The sequence below is a fragment of the Labrus bergylta genome, chromosome 12 (assembly GCF_963930695.1).
Source record: "Labrus bergylta chromosome 12, fLabBer1.1, whole genome shotgun sequence".
Lineage (NCBI taxonomy): Eukaryota > Metazoa > Chordata > Actinopteri > Labriformes > Labridae > Labrus > Labrus bergylta.
This window is the reverse complement of record NC_089206.1, coordinates 16,256,492-16,272,809: the sequence shown is the minus strand read 5'-3', so window position 1 is coordinate 16,272,809 and position 16,318 is coordinate 16,256,492. Positions and strand designations below refer to the sequence as shown.

Sequence of the window (16,318 nt, the reverse complement as noted above, 5' to 3'; positions counted from 1 at the left end):
TCATCATTGTATTCATACTGTATTTTCTGTTAATGTAGGCTATTTGTTCTGGCAATCTGCAGCATGGTTTTTTTTTTTTTCATTTGCCTCCAAAGGTAACTCGTTTCTGATGTTAATATGTGTTTGCTGACTTTGCATTGTCCCTGAATTTGGAGCCCAATGGAATCTCAATCTACAGCTATTGCAGTTTCTTTGCTCTTGTCGACCACCTATGGTAGTAAATTGATTGATGTACCTCTTTCCTGGCCCATAACCTTGATTACTTTTTCACATAAACTTACTTTGAGCTTCTTAATGAAGCCTATAATGCGCTCTTGAGAGTGGCATGGGATGGCTTTTGAATCTTACTGCGTAATCCTTTAATCCAATGTGCAGTATATAACATACAGCGTTTGTTAGTTAGCCTTAAATGCCACTTTGGTTTGGGAAAGAATATTTTATGGGATTACTTGTTTTAAATAAGTTCATTTTCATGCTTACATTTAAAGTAAGTCAAACGATATCTAGAATATGTCTCCAAATAGAGACATTTTCACTATTTTGGCTCACTTCCTCTTAGCAGGAGGGAACTTCGGGACTTGAGGTCAGCTCTAAAATGAATACAGATCTGTTGAGTGAAGGAACAGTAAAGAGACTTGTACTGCACACATCTGTCTGTAAAAGTCTGTAAAAATGTAAGCTCTGGAAATGACTATTTATGCTGTCTTTTCGCAGCTTAAATATTGACTTTCTGAATGAGTCATGTCTTTAACAACAGTTTACCTTTAAAAAAAAAAAGGAATGTATTAAGCAATATCACGTTTCCTGTACTTCAGTGGATAATTTAAAAAAAAGACTTGTGAATCTTAAGGAATAGGGCCATGTGGCTCTTGGAACAACTGAGATAAGCAAAGATGAAAAATAAGCACAGATAAATAAAAAGAAAACAATTTTCTGTCTTTTCTACATAACAGATTATGTGAGAGCTTCCAGCTGTTTCTTCAGCCTGAAGCCAAAAAAGAGAGAGATTACAGAGCCTGAGAACAAGGAGGGGAATTTATATTACACACAGGGTCTGCTGAATGAAGCCTTTTCACACAGCAGAGTCTGTCTGGCATCCAGAAGTCAATTGCATTTACGAATAAGTTACACTTTGACTTCCAGAATTGCTGAAACAGAAAAGGCACTTAAGCTTTATTGAGTCAACCTGAATATGAAGAGATGTGTAAGATTTTTTAATTTCAACACTCACCTAATACAACAGACGCAGATTAGCAGGATAAAGTGGTTTCCTATTTACATTGGACGCGAGCATCACAGTACCATTCAAGCTTCATGGCCCACCTTTGCGTCCTTGTCCGAAAAGAATGGAGCAATAGGCCGAAGCCATGTGTAAAAATTGCTTTTCCCTATGTAACCTAGAAATCCCTTCGGTATCAAAAGCTTTAGATTCTGCCAAATTGCTTCTTTTTTAAGTTTGTTTATCCCTGACAGTGTACGTTCTTAAGGCTTGAATGTGAGATTCTGAAGGACCTCTGATGAAATGGCTCTATATGTTTGGCCGTTGGGTTCAACAAACTTTCTCTAGAGTGGCACAAATAGGCCTACATCTTTAAAACCATGGGGGCCTCTTTTTTATGTCAACAGAGTAGGCCTATTTGTTTCTGCTGCCCCCAACAACAACAAAAAACAAAAGTTATAGCAGCTTTAACTTTTAAACCAGAACATGTTTATTCTAGTTGGAAAAGGTAACTGTAGGCCTATATCTTTACGATCCTATTGTTATTCGAAGCAAATTATAAAATGTTCCATAGCCCCTATCTGACACTGTTGCTTAAATGCAAGATAAAGTTATAGGCCTATCTTAAAATCAAGATAATGGTTTAGGCTCAACTGATAAAAAAAAAAAAAAGGAGGCGAAAGTGGAAGAGATTTTGTTTTTTTCCCCAGAAAAAAATGTTATTGTGTCAAAGTGGGGTCTTTGAAACACATTCCTTTCAGTGCAGCGCAGACAGCAAGTCCACAGGGAAAGAGGAAAATGAGAGGTTTGGCGAGCAACAGGAAAACCGCTATGAGAACACATTCCAGGCAGAGCAGGCTCTCTCTGTACGGGACAATAAGGGGTGGGACAAAACGCTATACTGTTTAAAAAAAAAGAAGTAATCTTGCCTTAAGATCAGGACCATAGTCAACAACAAAAACGTGTTCTTAGTTAATAGGAGAGGACTTGCAGTGAGCCTTGACTTGTAAAGCGGAAGGAGTCTGGTCTGGTTCCAGTTGTCGGTTTATCATCGCAGATTTGGACCTAGATGAGATAGGCTTCAACCCGCTGTTTGTCGGCCTCTGGCCACAGCACAGCACAGCCAGTCAGTTCTTTCTTCTTTTTTTTCCACTTCTTTTCACATTTTGAGACGACTTTTTTCCTCTTACCGAGTGAGTAGTTTCGGAGTTTTCGGAGTAAATCGAAAATCTGCGGAGGAACTTTTCTCAGAAACGTCGATTGGTTTGTGACCGAAGCAGGAAAGGATGTGAGGCTCTCCGCGGATGAAACATCTGCAAACCGAGCATTTCAGACGAAACATTTACTCCATTCCTGAAATGAGGACAGTTTTGTTTTAAGCGTATTTTTTTTCTTCCCCCCTACTTTGACTCGAAACACTTTCGCAGCGGAGGGACGCTTCAGGTTAACTGTGATATGGGAGACGTGCGGCGTTTGCGTCTGTCAAGTTAAAAGACGAGCAGGAAACAGGTAACCGTATAAAACATGATTTTATCTCACATTCAATGTTTTAAGCCCACTCAAGTGTTTCATAATGAGCCAAAGTTGCTACAACTGAACGCCTACTTACTTACTTACTTACTTACTCACCTGTGACTGCGCCTTTCATCACTGCACGTGTTTCCAGATGTGTGAACAAACAGGTGTCAAATCGTGGCCTACCTGAGCAAATTTACATTATAATCTCGTAGTCTTTATCAGCCATTCTTAAAACAAACCATGTAGCTTTTAATGTTCTTATTAACATCGCCTTCTTGTAAACATCACCTGTATCCTGATTTGTTTCCCTCAATGCAGCTACATTTTTTGCACAGCGTGCTAATTAGTAGCATCCTGGCTGTTCATTAGCCATTATTGAGCACTTCTCCTTTTAGTACCTCAACCTGATAAGTGTAAGTCGTTGTACATGAATTATGATCTTAATGTGCTTTTTTCTTACTTCTAACTTCATTAGGGTCGCACTAAGCAAAGGATGCTAAGATCATAATTCCTGTTGAACAATGTCCTAACTTACTTTCAATAAGCTGTAATTAAGAGGTATACAAACTTTTAGTTAATGGCCTATTACCTATAGAGTCTAGACTATGCTCATGTTAATAAGGTACTAATAAGTGCTTAATAAAGTCTAATAAACAGCCGGTACACTACTAATTAGCATGCTAATAAGCAACTAGTTAATGGTGAATATTGTGAACATAATTTAAAGTGTTACCTAAATTGAATATCAAAACTATCAGCTATCAAAGTATTGATATTTGTATTAGCGTCAGAAATCCTGTATTACTCAGTCTATAGGGGATAAGAAGCTTTCACAGTTTGAGATTTCACTTGTAAATTAAGATACTTTGCTCTTAAAGCAAGTTAGTGTTGTTGTGAATATATTCATGGCTATAGTGTACTATGCATTTGTTTTGAGGATTGAGTTAAAGAAGGTTGTTTTAGAATCCTCCAAACACTTAGTTTGACCTAAATGAACAGATTGGGTTGCCAAGAAACAGTCATTTTGTTGATACAGGTTACATTAATTATATTCCCCCTTGTACTTTAAAGTTATGGCAGCAATTAACAGAAAGACAGAGGATGTTCTTCCGCAAGACTTCACCACTTTGCTGTTCAGTTAAAAAAGCTTTCATGGTCTGGGTCTGGAAAGGATTGTATACCGCCTGCTTGACTTGACTTTGTGGCAGGACCATATCCCGTGAAAAGTTCTACCATTGAAATGTTCACACTCGGTGACGAGGGTTGGTTTCATATCAATGTTAATCAGACCTGAACTTCTCCTCCCTGCATATAGATTTAAACTTGTTCCTTTCCTTTACCTATTCCACACACTTCTTTTGTCCTTTTTATGCATGGCTCATGATTTAGACCACACATGCTCTTTTTTTAGATGGGCGCTTCTCTGGTCCATGATATCACTTTGGTCTTTCTTTGTTCTCATGCTTTAATGTATTTACTGGAAATTTGTGCATGCATTATGTCTGGGCTATATTCATCCCTTTCTTCCCTGGACATGCATTCTTTGTAGGTGTACATGTGAGAGCATGCAGATAGCAACTGAGCCATATAGCCTGGCTTTATCTGGTAAACAAAAGATGCAGTCAGTCTGTTGCGTTAACAAGCAGAAGGCCCAATCCTTGGATTAAATATATATTTATATATATTAAAACAAAAAGCATGTGTGGCTAAGCAGTTGAAAAAAATGAATATAATAGGGTTTTTTTATATTCGAACCACATGATAGAAGCTTTTACATTAATCCTGCTGCAAGTTATTTTCCAAAACCAGTTATAGGCTTTATTTGATGTGAAGAGGCCCAGTAGAAGGGCTGTTTGAGGCTCTTGTGTTATGCCAAGTCCCCCACCATCCACCACACACAGTCATTCAGATGGAATGAGAGATGTGCCTCCCCTAGTCAAAGCTCTCCAGATGTTAGGAAGAGATGGCAATGGATCTTTTCCCCCTGGGGTCAGGCAGTTGTGTCGTTGTACTGAATGGAGGCAAACAGAGATCTGAGAGAGGAAGTGTGCTGGAGTCTAAAGTCAGGCCGCCTATGATGAAGGAGGTGATTACAGCTCTTTCCCGTGTCGCGACTCTGCGGCTGATAAAAATTATCGCTAGAGAAATAAGATACATTAATGCTCCTCCTCTGAGAATAAGTTGATTCTGTGGGTGGAGTTGTGTTTAGATTATTTCCCCTCTAGACCCACAGATTAACCAAGGCTGCCGCGTAGGCTGCATGACACAGGAAGTGCTCATTTCTGTTTGGTTAACTATGGCTTGGGGTTGTAGTGACTTTGTGTGGTTGGCTCTCATTCGTTGAATTTGAGCCTTGCAGCAAAGCCTGATGGGTGGAAAGTCTAAAGCTAGTTTTCATACATTCTTATCACTCATGTGAAATGCACGTAACACCAAGCCTGTGTGGCGGAATGTGCAGCAGAGATTTTCCATTTGATTTCACAGTTTGATAAACTATGAAAACTCCCTTTGAAACATATTCTGTGTTAAATCAGTCAGACTCAATTTCTCCACCTTCACTTCTATGGTTTCTCTTCAGTGACATTTGACCGACTAAATGAAATGACAAAGGTAAAGTGAAGGCTTCCTGTGGTTGGTACTTAAATATATCTATGCATCAAAACTAAAGGAGGATATCCGTAATTAGTGCTGACATGTGAGTTCCTCTGCCAGATGTGTGAAGCACAAGGCCAATTTTACTGTGAGAGACATGAGGTAGAATCCTAACATGTGCCTTTTTGTAAGTACTTCTATTGTGATTAACACCCATTGGGACTGTACCAATGTTCATGTTGAATTGGATTTATCACATGCTATTTTTATAAGTTGTGTGGGAACAGATTGTCAACTGGTGTGATTTTTTGTTTGACAGTTCACTACATAGCATTTCCTTTATTTGATTAGATTTGGAAGTGAGATTTTGTTTCTGTAGCTACTGCCCAGTTTTATCAGGAATTTGGGGTAAAATGAGACAGACTCACCTTATTCTTTTAGTGGCGCAATTCATAAAGTGGAATTTTTATTTGACCTTTTATTATATCTTACTGTTCCTTCTGAATAATGCTGTAAGTTGTAACCCTAGCATACTATTCTCATTAGGAATAACCCATTTTGACATACATTTCTCAAAGTTTTAAGTATTTATTATCTAGAGCTGGTTTAAAGTCTTTTATCTCTGATAATTTGATAATCTGAAAATGTTATCGCTCTCACAACATCAATGTCTGTCTTCTGAATAAGAAAAGTGTGCAACAGGTAATCCGCTCAACCTTTGGTTTTCTGTCATGGCTTTTCATTTGTGTTTCACATTGGGGACGTCTCCAGCGTGACTTCATCAAAAGTTCCTGTTCCATTCCACCAGCCATAATTAGCTGGAATCAAGCATGCCAGTGTCATGGAAGATGTAATTTACAGTCCTATAATTGTAATTATAGTACTGTACTGTAGATGGGTTTGCCACGTGCAACCATTCCCTTATAAAACAGATAGAAACTATACTGCCAGTCATTCAAAAAACCTTTCTCGCTACAAGCACAAGTTCCAAAGCCTCGCTCTGAAGCTAACTGTCTTTCCAGGACCCAGCTACACTGTCCATATACAAGAGAGAAAACTCTGCTGGGTTTTCTGTGCACAAGCGATTGTTTAAAAAAAAAAAAAAAAAAAAGTTTGTCCATGTTATTCAACCTGAAGGACGCTTATTTTGACATCTCTGGTGTTTCCGCCACACAGGCTATATCTCAAATTTCAATTCAAGGGACAAGTTCTACGTTTCTGGTCCTCCCTCTTGGTCTCTCTGAGCCTGGGTGTTTTTTTTTCTTCTTCTAAATGCTCAAGAGGCAAGGCATCTGAGTAGCCACTTACATCGACGACTGGCTCATTGTGGTGTCCTCTTGCCGACAGCAGACTAAACAATGTTACTCACACAACACTTGATGAATTGAGGTTTCAACATAGATCTGGAAAAGAGTGTTCTCCTTTCTATTCATACCTTCTACTTTATAGGACCAATTACAGACTCAGCCCAGGGCAGAGTGAGACAAGCTGGGGAAAGAGTGCAGGGCCTCAGAGACTTTAGCCCATTTTTCAAAGAGGCAAATTTGTGTCTCTCAGGTCTTGCCAAAGGCTGTTAAGGCTGATGGCCTCGGCTCTTGCTTTGGGGCCAATTGGACGCTTGCACTCTTGCCTCTCACAAGCTAGACCCATGTTCTCTGAAAAGGTGAGAGTTACTGTGGCTGTCACAACAGCACTAATCACATGGAGAAGCGTGGGCATGGGGCGTACTCATGGGAATTGTTTTGTGCAGAAATGTGGCTACAACTGGTCTTTTGCCTGTTTGTATGCTTTTTCCTCAGATAGCTCTGATTTCACAAAACCTTGCAAGGATGCAGGAGGAGGGCTAACCTAGGAGAGATAACCCAGCTCCTTTACAGGGAGTCCTGGCCTCTCCTACTACGCAGGGACCTGCTGTCCCAGATGCCAGGGGAGATATTTAATCCACACCAAGAGAGACTAGCTGTCAGCTTGGCCTGTGGCACGTTGGTTAATTGAGACAGGGCCCTCGTTAGAACATCCCAGTGTGAGGAAATTGTAGTTTTTTGGAAAATATGGTTCAGACATCAGAGAAGTTCCCTTTCAGTGTTTCTATACCACAGACCCCAGCCTTGAACCTTCCCATTGTATTATATCAGCCCCACCGTTTGAGCCACTGGAATCATTGGATTTAAAAGAGATTGCTTTGAAGACTGCTCTTTTACATTCTCTTCTTACAACTTAAAGAGTTGGTGAAATTTGTGCACTTATGGCACTCCACGCTTGTGCAAAGTTTTGTTTAGGTAACGTTGAAACCTAACCCAGCTTTTATGCTAGATGTAAGGCGTAAGGGTCATGTTCCCCAATTGACCTTGTGTCCTTTTATCCTCTTACTTTCTCCTCTGATGAGCATTCGTGGTTGTTGTGCCCTGTGCTTGCCGTTACATTGCTTTTATATGGACAGAACCATGAGCTGTAGGAAAAGTGAGCAGTTTTTTGTGCCTTGTACAAAGAACAACCAGGGGAAGCCAGTTTCAAAGCAGCAGCTATCTCACTGACTTGTGGGGGCATTTGTTTATAGCTAAAAGCTCGAAGGGCTTGCAGACCATCAGAGGGGGACTTGTGCACATTGTACCAGGGGCCTCACAACCACAACCTAATGACCACACACTTTCGCAATTTCTGCAAGTTTGATGTTAGAGCTCCTCCTCTATCCCACTCAGTGCTTAGTGTGGATGAGACCAAGCTAGAGCGCACTCACACTATGCAATTTGTACCACGTCCAAGCACGTATGACACCCAAAGTCCAGTATGTTTGACTAGTGTGAGTGCTCTGTACAGTCCACTTCATTGTCCCTGGCGCAGTTGGAAGAGGTGTGCTTTGGAACGGTACGGTTGCTCATGTCCCAGCACAAGCACAGGAACGCAACATTGACAAGACATATAATTGACCCCCGTCTTGCATATTAGAGAAAAAAAGCCACTAAGTCAGTAAAGTTGCAGTCATGTTCTGTGTTGTTCTCCATTGTCAGACTAGACCAGAGAAAATTCATTGTGGCGCTATCATACAGTCTATGGCCTCTATTTGACAGCTACTGTACATTTCTAGGAATAGTTTTCATTTATTTATACTGCTCAGTGTATGAGTTGACGATGTATAATCTAGCTACCTTAAATGTCAAAATGATAAATGAGCATTGTGTTCGTTTTCATCGTCTAGCATGACATACACTTTAGTGATGATCGTATCTTGAAGCACTCAAAAAAGTGTTTGTTTCAAACAGGCAATCGGGCTTAGTAAACTGTTTTGTTCTTTGTGCAGTGACACCAACTAACAGTTTGAATCCTTTTTTGACTTAAGACAAGGTGATACTTGTTCACAGCTCAAATGGCACCTATGATATTCAACCCATCTGCACACATTTGAGATTATCGTCACCCCCTTTGAGGTGATAGGACTTTTTTTTCCTATTTATATAAAATAAGTAACAGCTAAATAAGACAAGTGTAATAAAAAGTGCTGTCTAAAGTAAGAACAGAGAATTTAAAAAGGAGTATTTTAGACAAAGTATGTTGACAGTTTTAAATTACTTAATATTTATCCAGTGCATGTTGCATTTCAACAAAGAATAAGAATATTTATATATTGTTTTATACTTTAACAAACATCTTATTTTTCACTATTACTTGAGAAACAAAAATACCATTAACATTTTTAAGTTAAATTTAAGAGAGGCTTCCGTAATGAGTAAAGCTGAGTCCTGTGTGATGGCCCTCCTGCTTGCGTGACCCTCTGCAGTGCAGTCCTAAACAATGAGCAGCCCTGATTCTCGCCAGCCAGCCGGGTGGGGCCACTCAATGGCAGGAAGCGTGGCCATCAATATTTACTCTGTGAGCGGGGTAGTGGAGGAGTCGACAGGCCTGGAGCCTGGGTAGCACAGCGCCGCACACAGTCTCTGCACACATACACAAACACTCTGAAGTGCTGTTACAGACTCCTTCCCCTAAGCCCCCTTTCCCACCCAATGCAATTACTGTACAGACAGACAGGCAGACTGGGCCAGAGGAAGGTTGTTTTGGACCGCATGACTTCCTTTGCTAAATGTGGACGCATTACCTATAAAGTTAGAGTCCGTAAATGTAAGTGAGATATCTGCTCAAATTTCAGTTCAAACCCAAATGAAATCTCGTTCACTTTGGCTCTTTATGATGATTTTTAATAAAATACTTTGTGACAGTTAATACAGAAACTACACTTATTGTATTATTATCATTTGATTTGATTAACTGTGTCTGATTTTTGACATTTTTTTCTTACAGAGATGGGAAGCTCTGCTCTGCTAACAGTGGTGCTTGTCAGGGCGCTTCTGTGGATCTTCGCTGTCCATGCAGGTGAGTCAGTGGTCAGATGTAGAAATAACTCCGGGTTGTTAAAAGCATTCATTCCAGTCATTTAAAGCCTCATTAAAGAAAACATTGAAGCGTGACACTGAATCACATGACTCGTTGGGATTCTCCAGCTTGCACTTAGAACGTATTGTTATGTCCCACAGTTCTCATCTGCCGCCCACTGTAAAAAAAACAAGAGTCTGTTTCCAGCAAACAAGCTCAGACAGGCAGAGTGTACAACCCTTCCTGGCATGAAATACAAAGTGTGTTAGTGGCTTGTGAAATTCTTGAATATCATCTCAGCTATTAGTGGACCAAACAACAGATGAAAGGTTTAGGAACTCATATTCATCAGGTGATGATGACTAAGTTTGACCATTTTACATTGGAAGATTCTTACATGATCAATCATTTGTAGGTACCTTTTCTCTCTGCAGTGACTCTATTTATGAGAAAGAATTTGCTGCAGATCTCTATGTCTTCTCACACGTTATGTGTTGACATTTTAACTTGAAGAGTTCAGGGTTTATCTGCCAACGTAGTCATTAATACTTCTGTAACACACATTGAGCATCAGATAACCTAAAAAAAGAAAATCTGAATTGAGTTTGAAAAGTACAGAGCCCCTGAAGTCCCAAAAAGAACAAGAAACAAATCTTGTGTGCACAAGTTAGATAGCACATAATATCTTAATACACAAGAATTTAAGGGGCTCCATAGAAAAGTGCCATAATCTCCTAATTATTTATTTTTATTGCGTCACCTAGACTTTTTTTATGTGGTTTATTTGTCTTTGAATTCTCCTTCAGGCACACTTTGTACTCTATGACGAAAAAAACTGTCCTTCTAAACTAACAGTATATCTCAGGATCTTTTTGATGTCTTGTTGAAAGGGAAGAATGTTAGCCATTCTCAATTTATTACCAAGTCTCATTATTTCTGGTTTTCTCATAAGACAAGCATCATGTCTGTACAAATAAGGACTTTCACTATTTTACTCACCTTTTAATTATAATTTTAAGTCACAAAGTTGAGCTTTTGGACGTTTTCACGAGTTACTGTTGACTGGTAACTACTGCTATACAATCACAACTAATTATGAAGATCATTTTTTTTACATGCGTGTGTGTGTGTGTGTGTCACTGTAGATGTCAGGTTTGATTGCCCTTTTTAACACTCTTTGTTTGTACTTCTTTGTGATTCAGAGTCTGAGGAGGACGGGAAGCTGCTCTGCACATGTGAAAATATAAAGGGCACATGTGTAAATGGAACTTGCAGGGGAGATATCTGCTTCTACACCTGGGTGCGTGGCGATGAGGAGAGGGGCTGTTTCTCGGCAGCTAACTACAAAGAGCAGTGTTTAACCAGCTTTGATGGCTTTTATGTCAACTGCTGCAAAACGCATCAATGCAACGCCCTCACCAAACCACCTCCAGACATCAGTCAGTATCCAAAAGCTTTGTTTACAATTTATTTTCGATTTTTTTTTTTAGACAATTTTAGAATCACATTCATCTATTATGAAGCACTGTGGTATTGAGTCTGGTAGATTAGCATCACTCACTCCTCTCAGTTTTAGTGCCTGCCTTTTCTTACTTTGTAAAGATTGGATTCAAAACTTCCCTCTAGATAGGAACTGGTTCCCCCTTGTGGTCACCTAGAGCAGATATTCTGGGTTCACAGACTTAAAAAATGTGTGTGTCTGCTAATGCATATCCAGATGGACCGCCTCCAGATGTCAGTCGTCCCGAGCTGTGGATCCCTGTGTCCTTGATGCTGTTAATCATGACTGCCAGTGTGTGTGGTCTCGTGCTGTTCCTGCACTTCAGAAAGGCACACTGCAGACTGAAAAATGCTGAAGACCATGATGTCACCATGCTAAAGGTTCCAAATGGAGAAGACCCCACATACGGTGTAAGAAAAATTGATGTTTGACAACATGTTTGTCACCATAATATCAAAAGATGTTTTTGAGCCTCCACATATATTTATTGTGTTTCTGTGTCTCTGTCTTGTTCCCTAGGAAATCTTTGATGAGTTTTGTACATCAGGGAGCGGGACTGGGCTGCCATATCTGGTCCAGAGGACTATGGCAAGACAAATATCACTCGTCGAATGTGTTGGTCAGTCTCCTTACTCACTACACTGCTGCTCTTCTTGGGCCCATTTTGTTTATCTGCAGTTGTGTCACTGTGTCCCTCTGTTTCAGGTAAAGGCAGGTATGGGGAGGTATGGAGGGGAACTTGGATGGGGGAGAGTGTGGCCGTCAAGATCTTTTCCTCACGGGATGAGCAGTCCTGGTTCAGAGAGACAGAGATATACAATACTGTGCAGCTGCGACATGACAACATACTGGGTAAACATAAATGTTGCAGAGGAATTGTTTGATATGCATTTCCTGTGCTTATAAAAGTTGCAGTGTCAGCCAAGTGTCAAGACGGACATTTTTATAGCGGCCTTCTACTCTGTCCTTAGGTTTTATAGCCTCTGACATGACATCCAAGAATTCCAGCACCCAGCTGTGGCTCGTCACCCACTTCCATGAGCTGGGTTCGCTGTACGACTTCCTGCAGTACAGCAGCCTGGAGCCTGAGAGCTGCCTGAGGATGTGCCTGTCTGTGGCCTGTGGCCTGGTTCACCTCCACACTGAGATTGTCAGCTCCCAGGAAAAGCCAGCTATAGCCCACAGAGACCTGAAAAGCAGAAACATCCTGGTAAAACGCAATGGACAGTGCTGCATTGCTGACCTAGGTGAGGGTTGTGTAAAAGCAAGGACAGAGAAGTCACAATGAATCCACCAGACTTCTACTGTTACGTTGTTTTAAAACAAAACAAAAAAATCCACCTAAATGTCTTTTTTGGGATTCACCATAGATTAAATGTTGCATTTTTGCTCTTTTTTTGTTCACTCTCTCCTCAGGTTTGGCAGTGATACACTCCCAGTCCCATGACTACCTGGATGTGGGCAACAACCCTCGGGTGGGGACCAAGCGCTACATGGCTCCTGAGGTGCTGGACGAGACCATTCGCATGGAGGTCTTTGAGTCCTACAAGCAAACTGATATCTGGGCCCTAGGCCTGGTCTTCTGGGAAATTTCCCGCCGAACTATTGTCAATGGTAAAAAAGTGAACATTAAAAGAAAAAGAACACCATAAAGGACACTTTACAACAACCGTTTTGCATTTACACTGTTATTTTTTTTCAGATTTTAAAACAAAAAAAACAAAACAGTAAACTTTGTATGTAATATCAAATGATTTATTTATACGTTGTTATACGTGTGCTCTCTGTCCTGTCTGCCTGGCTCTGAATGAGTGTACATAAGAGGCAGTTAGTCCCGTGTCTCTCAGCACTCCAGTGTTTTCCTAGTCTGTGTCTGCCTCGACTATCCTCTCTCATGATTAGCGCTGCAGTAATTATAAACAGTCTTATCTGGTGTCAGCACTCACTTGTACATAGTCCAGATGCCAGCGCACACAGTTTGGAAATGCTCGCACATCCATGCACGAACAAACACACACATACACAAACACACTTAGTCAAGATGAAAAGACATGAGTAATTGTGTGTGTCTGTGCTCTGACACAACTTACAACACACACTCAGAATGCCTTGCAGATTTTCCTCCTAGTGCATTGATATCTTTGAGTGCTCACTGGTTTAGTAAAACATACTTACAAAACTCTCGCTGCAGACCATTTCCGAGTGCTATTTCAAGCCTTGTATTTAGATAAATGTATCTTTGTCTGAAAAACGTGAGGAGATTAAATAGTGGTTTAATAATAATCTTTTCATGAGGTTAATTATATGTTTGTGACAATTGTCAAACATTAAAGACTGATTTTTTTTTACCCTCCCGGTGAATCCTTTAACAAAGATTGTGTTGTAAAAAAATATGTATTCTGCTCAGCTTAAGCCAAGGTAAACATTATGAAACTTTTTTCTCAATTTCTTTTGTTACAGGTATTGTAGAAGAATACCGTCCTCCCTTCTTTGACCAGGTACCCTTAGATCCCAGCTTTGAGGAGATGAAGAAGGTGGTGTGTGTGGACCAGCAGAGGCCTTGCTTGCACAATCGGCTCCATTCCCACCCTGTAGGTCATTTAATCATATAAAAACACACGTGCAACTACTTTTTTTAGCACCCCCATTTTCTCAGGCTTACACAGTTATGTCTGATAGATAAGCATACAAGTTTGCAAAAAAAAAAAAAAACATACTTGATGATGGATTGACAAAGACTCAAAAATAATCTGCATAATCTTACATTGCTCCTCCACAACCCAGTGATGTTTTACATTTTTCATACGCGTATCCAGATCCTGACTGCCATTGTGAAGATCATGAAGGAGTGTTGGTACCAGAGCCCACCAGCCCGCCTCACAGCCCTGCGGGTGAGGAAGACGCTCTCCAAACTGGACAACGAAAGTGACTTCTGCATTGAGAAACTAAAGCGGGACATATAGAGCAGAAAAGCAGGATGAAACAGGGACACAAGGTTAGAAAAATAGGATCGAAGGGTTAATTCACTGCATTCCAACTTTTCGAGGAGCAAATCATTAGCATGTTTTAAGATAATGACTCACACAGTTACCAGATTAGATTAAAACCAGATGACTCTGGGCAGTCGAGTCTAGACTGGCTCACACCTGAGGCTATGCTTTTTGTGTAGCCTAATTTTGCAGCGGCCATATATCTAGTGCCTCAAACCAAGAGGCCCATTAAGGAAATTATAAAGAACTTCAATTTATGTCACTCTATTTTTCTTTTGGTTATTTTCAGCTAATAAAGATTTTAGACATTTCTACTACAAAATAATGGATAGGGAACAATTCACAGGCTGTTCTGCACACAAATAGTTTTTATTTATTACTGTCAAAGTCTCCTGTAGTTTTGAGAGAGGAAAACTCTGCAGAACACAGTCATTTAGCTTCTAGAGCCATTTTCACATATGCACTCCTGAAAATGTCTAGATAATTTTAGGAGGACTGCTCCGGATATTCTCCTGACCTGGCTGTTCTTTATAGTAAAAGATAAGGGACTTTTCATTCTGGCTTTTCTTTTAGAGATACAGTAAAATTGCACTTATGGGTTTTTTAACCAAAATGACCAAAGTCATTAAGAACACAAAGGTCTTGTTTTTTTGTTTTTTTGAATGCAGGAAATATTTAACAACATGCTCATACCAAAGCACATAATCTGTTGTGTAAGCACATTTTACTCCAATAGATTGAGCATCATTTATCTGCACACAGACACATTGAGCTACTTAGTTGTACATATTCTAAGCATTGAAGTATCATATCAGCAATGAGTTTATTGTAAATATATTTTAATTGGGGTATTATATTCTGTTATTCAACCTCAAGACACATTTTATATACTTTTTTACATCACAACTTTTAAGATAATATTTTACATTTCTGTAGGCCAAAAATGTACTATCACAGTTACTATGGTCATTAAAGTAATTCACAAACAGACATGTAATATTGTATATGATGAATAAACCATTGCATTTTTCAGCTGTTTGCTGTACTATATGTATCTCTTTTGTTTGCTATTCCCTCATTGACCAGTAGGGGGCATCAGATAGCAGGTCAACTCTGATCGATGGTGCTACCAGTAATGCAGCATGCTTTAAGAGATTTGCAGTGTAATCTGTTCTGCAATCATGTTTCATCACAACAACAAATAATAACAACAGTGAACTATATCAGGGGTAGGTAGATTGAAAATTTACCAAAACTAATATGGTTCATCACATGTGCACAGCCATATTAGCCTATGTGCCACTTGAAAAACAACAGCAATTTTATATATAAAGCACATTACATTACAGGTTAGATCAATGTGCTTCACTTCAGGGGTAAAAACAGAAATCTAAGAATGAATTGTTGCTTCCATTATCATGAAGAAGATTTAAAAATCAAATTATAAAGCATGTTCACAACTTACAGTATATCAGACACTTGTCATCAAAGCAATGAAAACACAAAAAGCTTCTTTTTTTTAAACTTAGAAAAACATAGTTGCAGATACCCAAACACAAAAGGAATCACATATATACACACACAGAGTAATTATGTAAGTATGTTTTTTTAATGTAGAGGCCGTTGTCATGGACCTCAGGTAAACAGGCAGCTAAGCTTCAAGATGTATTAACATAAGAAGTTCACAGTTTATCTCAATCACTCAAACTTAACAGACAGCTGCCTTAGAAAATATAAATAGATGAATGTAAGGGAAGTCTGACTGGATGTAGCCTTCATGAATAAACTTGAAAAATATATATTCTTAGTCATTAAATTCTCTAGCATTCTCTTTATAATACAGATACCTATTTAACCTTCTATCTGTTGTTTGACTTCATATTATGTTAACAAAGTAAGTTATTCAGGCCTATACAATCTGAGAAGTTCCATTATAAACTTCTTAAATCTATCTAGTTAAAAAATAAATATCACAAATTTCAAACGCAGAAATGACTCTGCTCTCAAAATGTCTTGTTATTGTTAACATTTTGTTGACTTCAGATAAGTCACCAAATAATCAGAATAAATTCATTTTAGATTAAACGTAGGCAACTCATGACTGACTCATGATTATGAAAAAGTTTCTTA

General features: G+C 39.4%; 1 protein-coding gene across 2 annotated transcripts; it reads left to right on the top strand.

Moving 5' to 3' along the window:
- Positions 1–2,017: 2,017 nt before the first annotated feature.
- Positions 2,018–15,218, top strand: acvrl1 (activin A receptor like type 1). Of its 2 annotated transcripts, XM_020635113.3 has the most exons (11): positions 2,018–2,507; positions 2,647–2,728; positions 9,626–9,697; positions 10,900–11,136; positions 11,415–11,608; positions 11,718–11,817; positions 11,904–12,050; positions 12,170–12,445; positions 12,615–12,812; positions 13,659–13,789; positions 14,015–15,218. In XM_020635113.3, exons 3-11 carry the CDS (start codon positions 9,628–9,630, stop codon positions 14,159–14,161), a joined length of 1,500 nt encoding a protein of 499 aa, XP_020490769.1. In that variant the 5' UTR covers positions 2,018–2,507; positions 2,647–2,728; positions 9,626–9,627; the 3' UTR covers positions 14,162–15,218. The 2 variants fall into 2 exon arrangements, with proteins under 2 accessions (XP_020490769.1, XP_029133426.1); XM_029277593.2 differs by having other exon boundaries at positions 2,018–2,728.
- Positions 15,219–16,318: the final 1,100 nt, after the last annotated feature.

Excerpts from the sequence above, each read along its gene's own strand:
- acvrl1 (XM_020635113.3), top strand. The coding sequence starts at position 9,628 with ATGGGAAGCTCTGCTCTGCTAACAGTGGTGCTTGTCAGGGCGCTTCTG. Across the intron at positions 11,137-11,414 it reads CAAACCACCTCCAGACATCA|ATGGACCGCCTCCAGATGTC; the intron begins GTCAGTATCCAA and ends ATGCATATCCAG. Across the intron at positions 11,818-11,903 it reads ATCACTCGTCGAATGTGTTG|GTAAAGGCAGGTATGGGGAG; the intron begins GTCAGTCTCCTT and ends CCTCTGTTTCAG.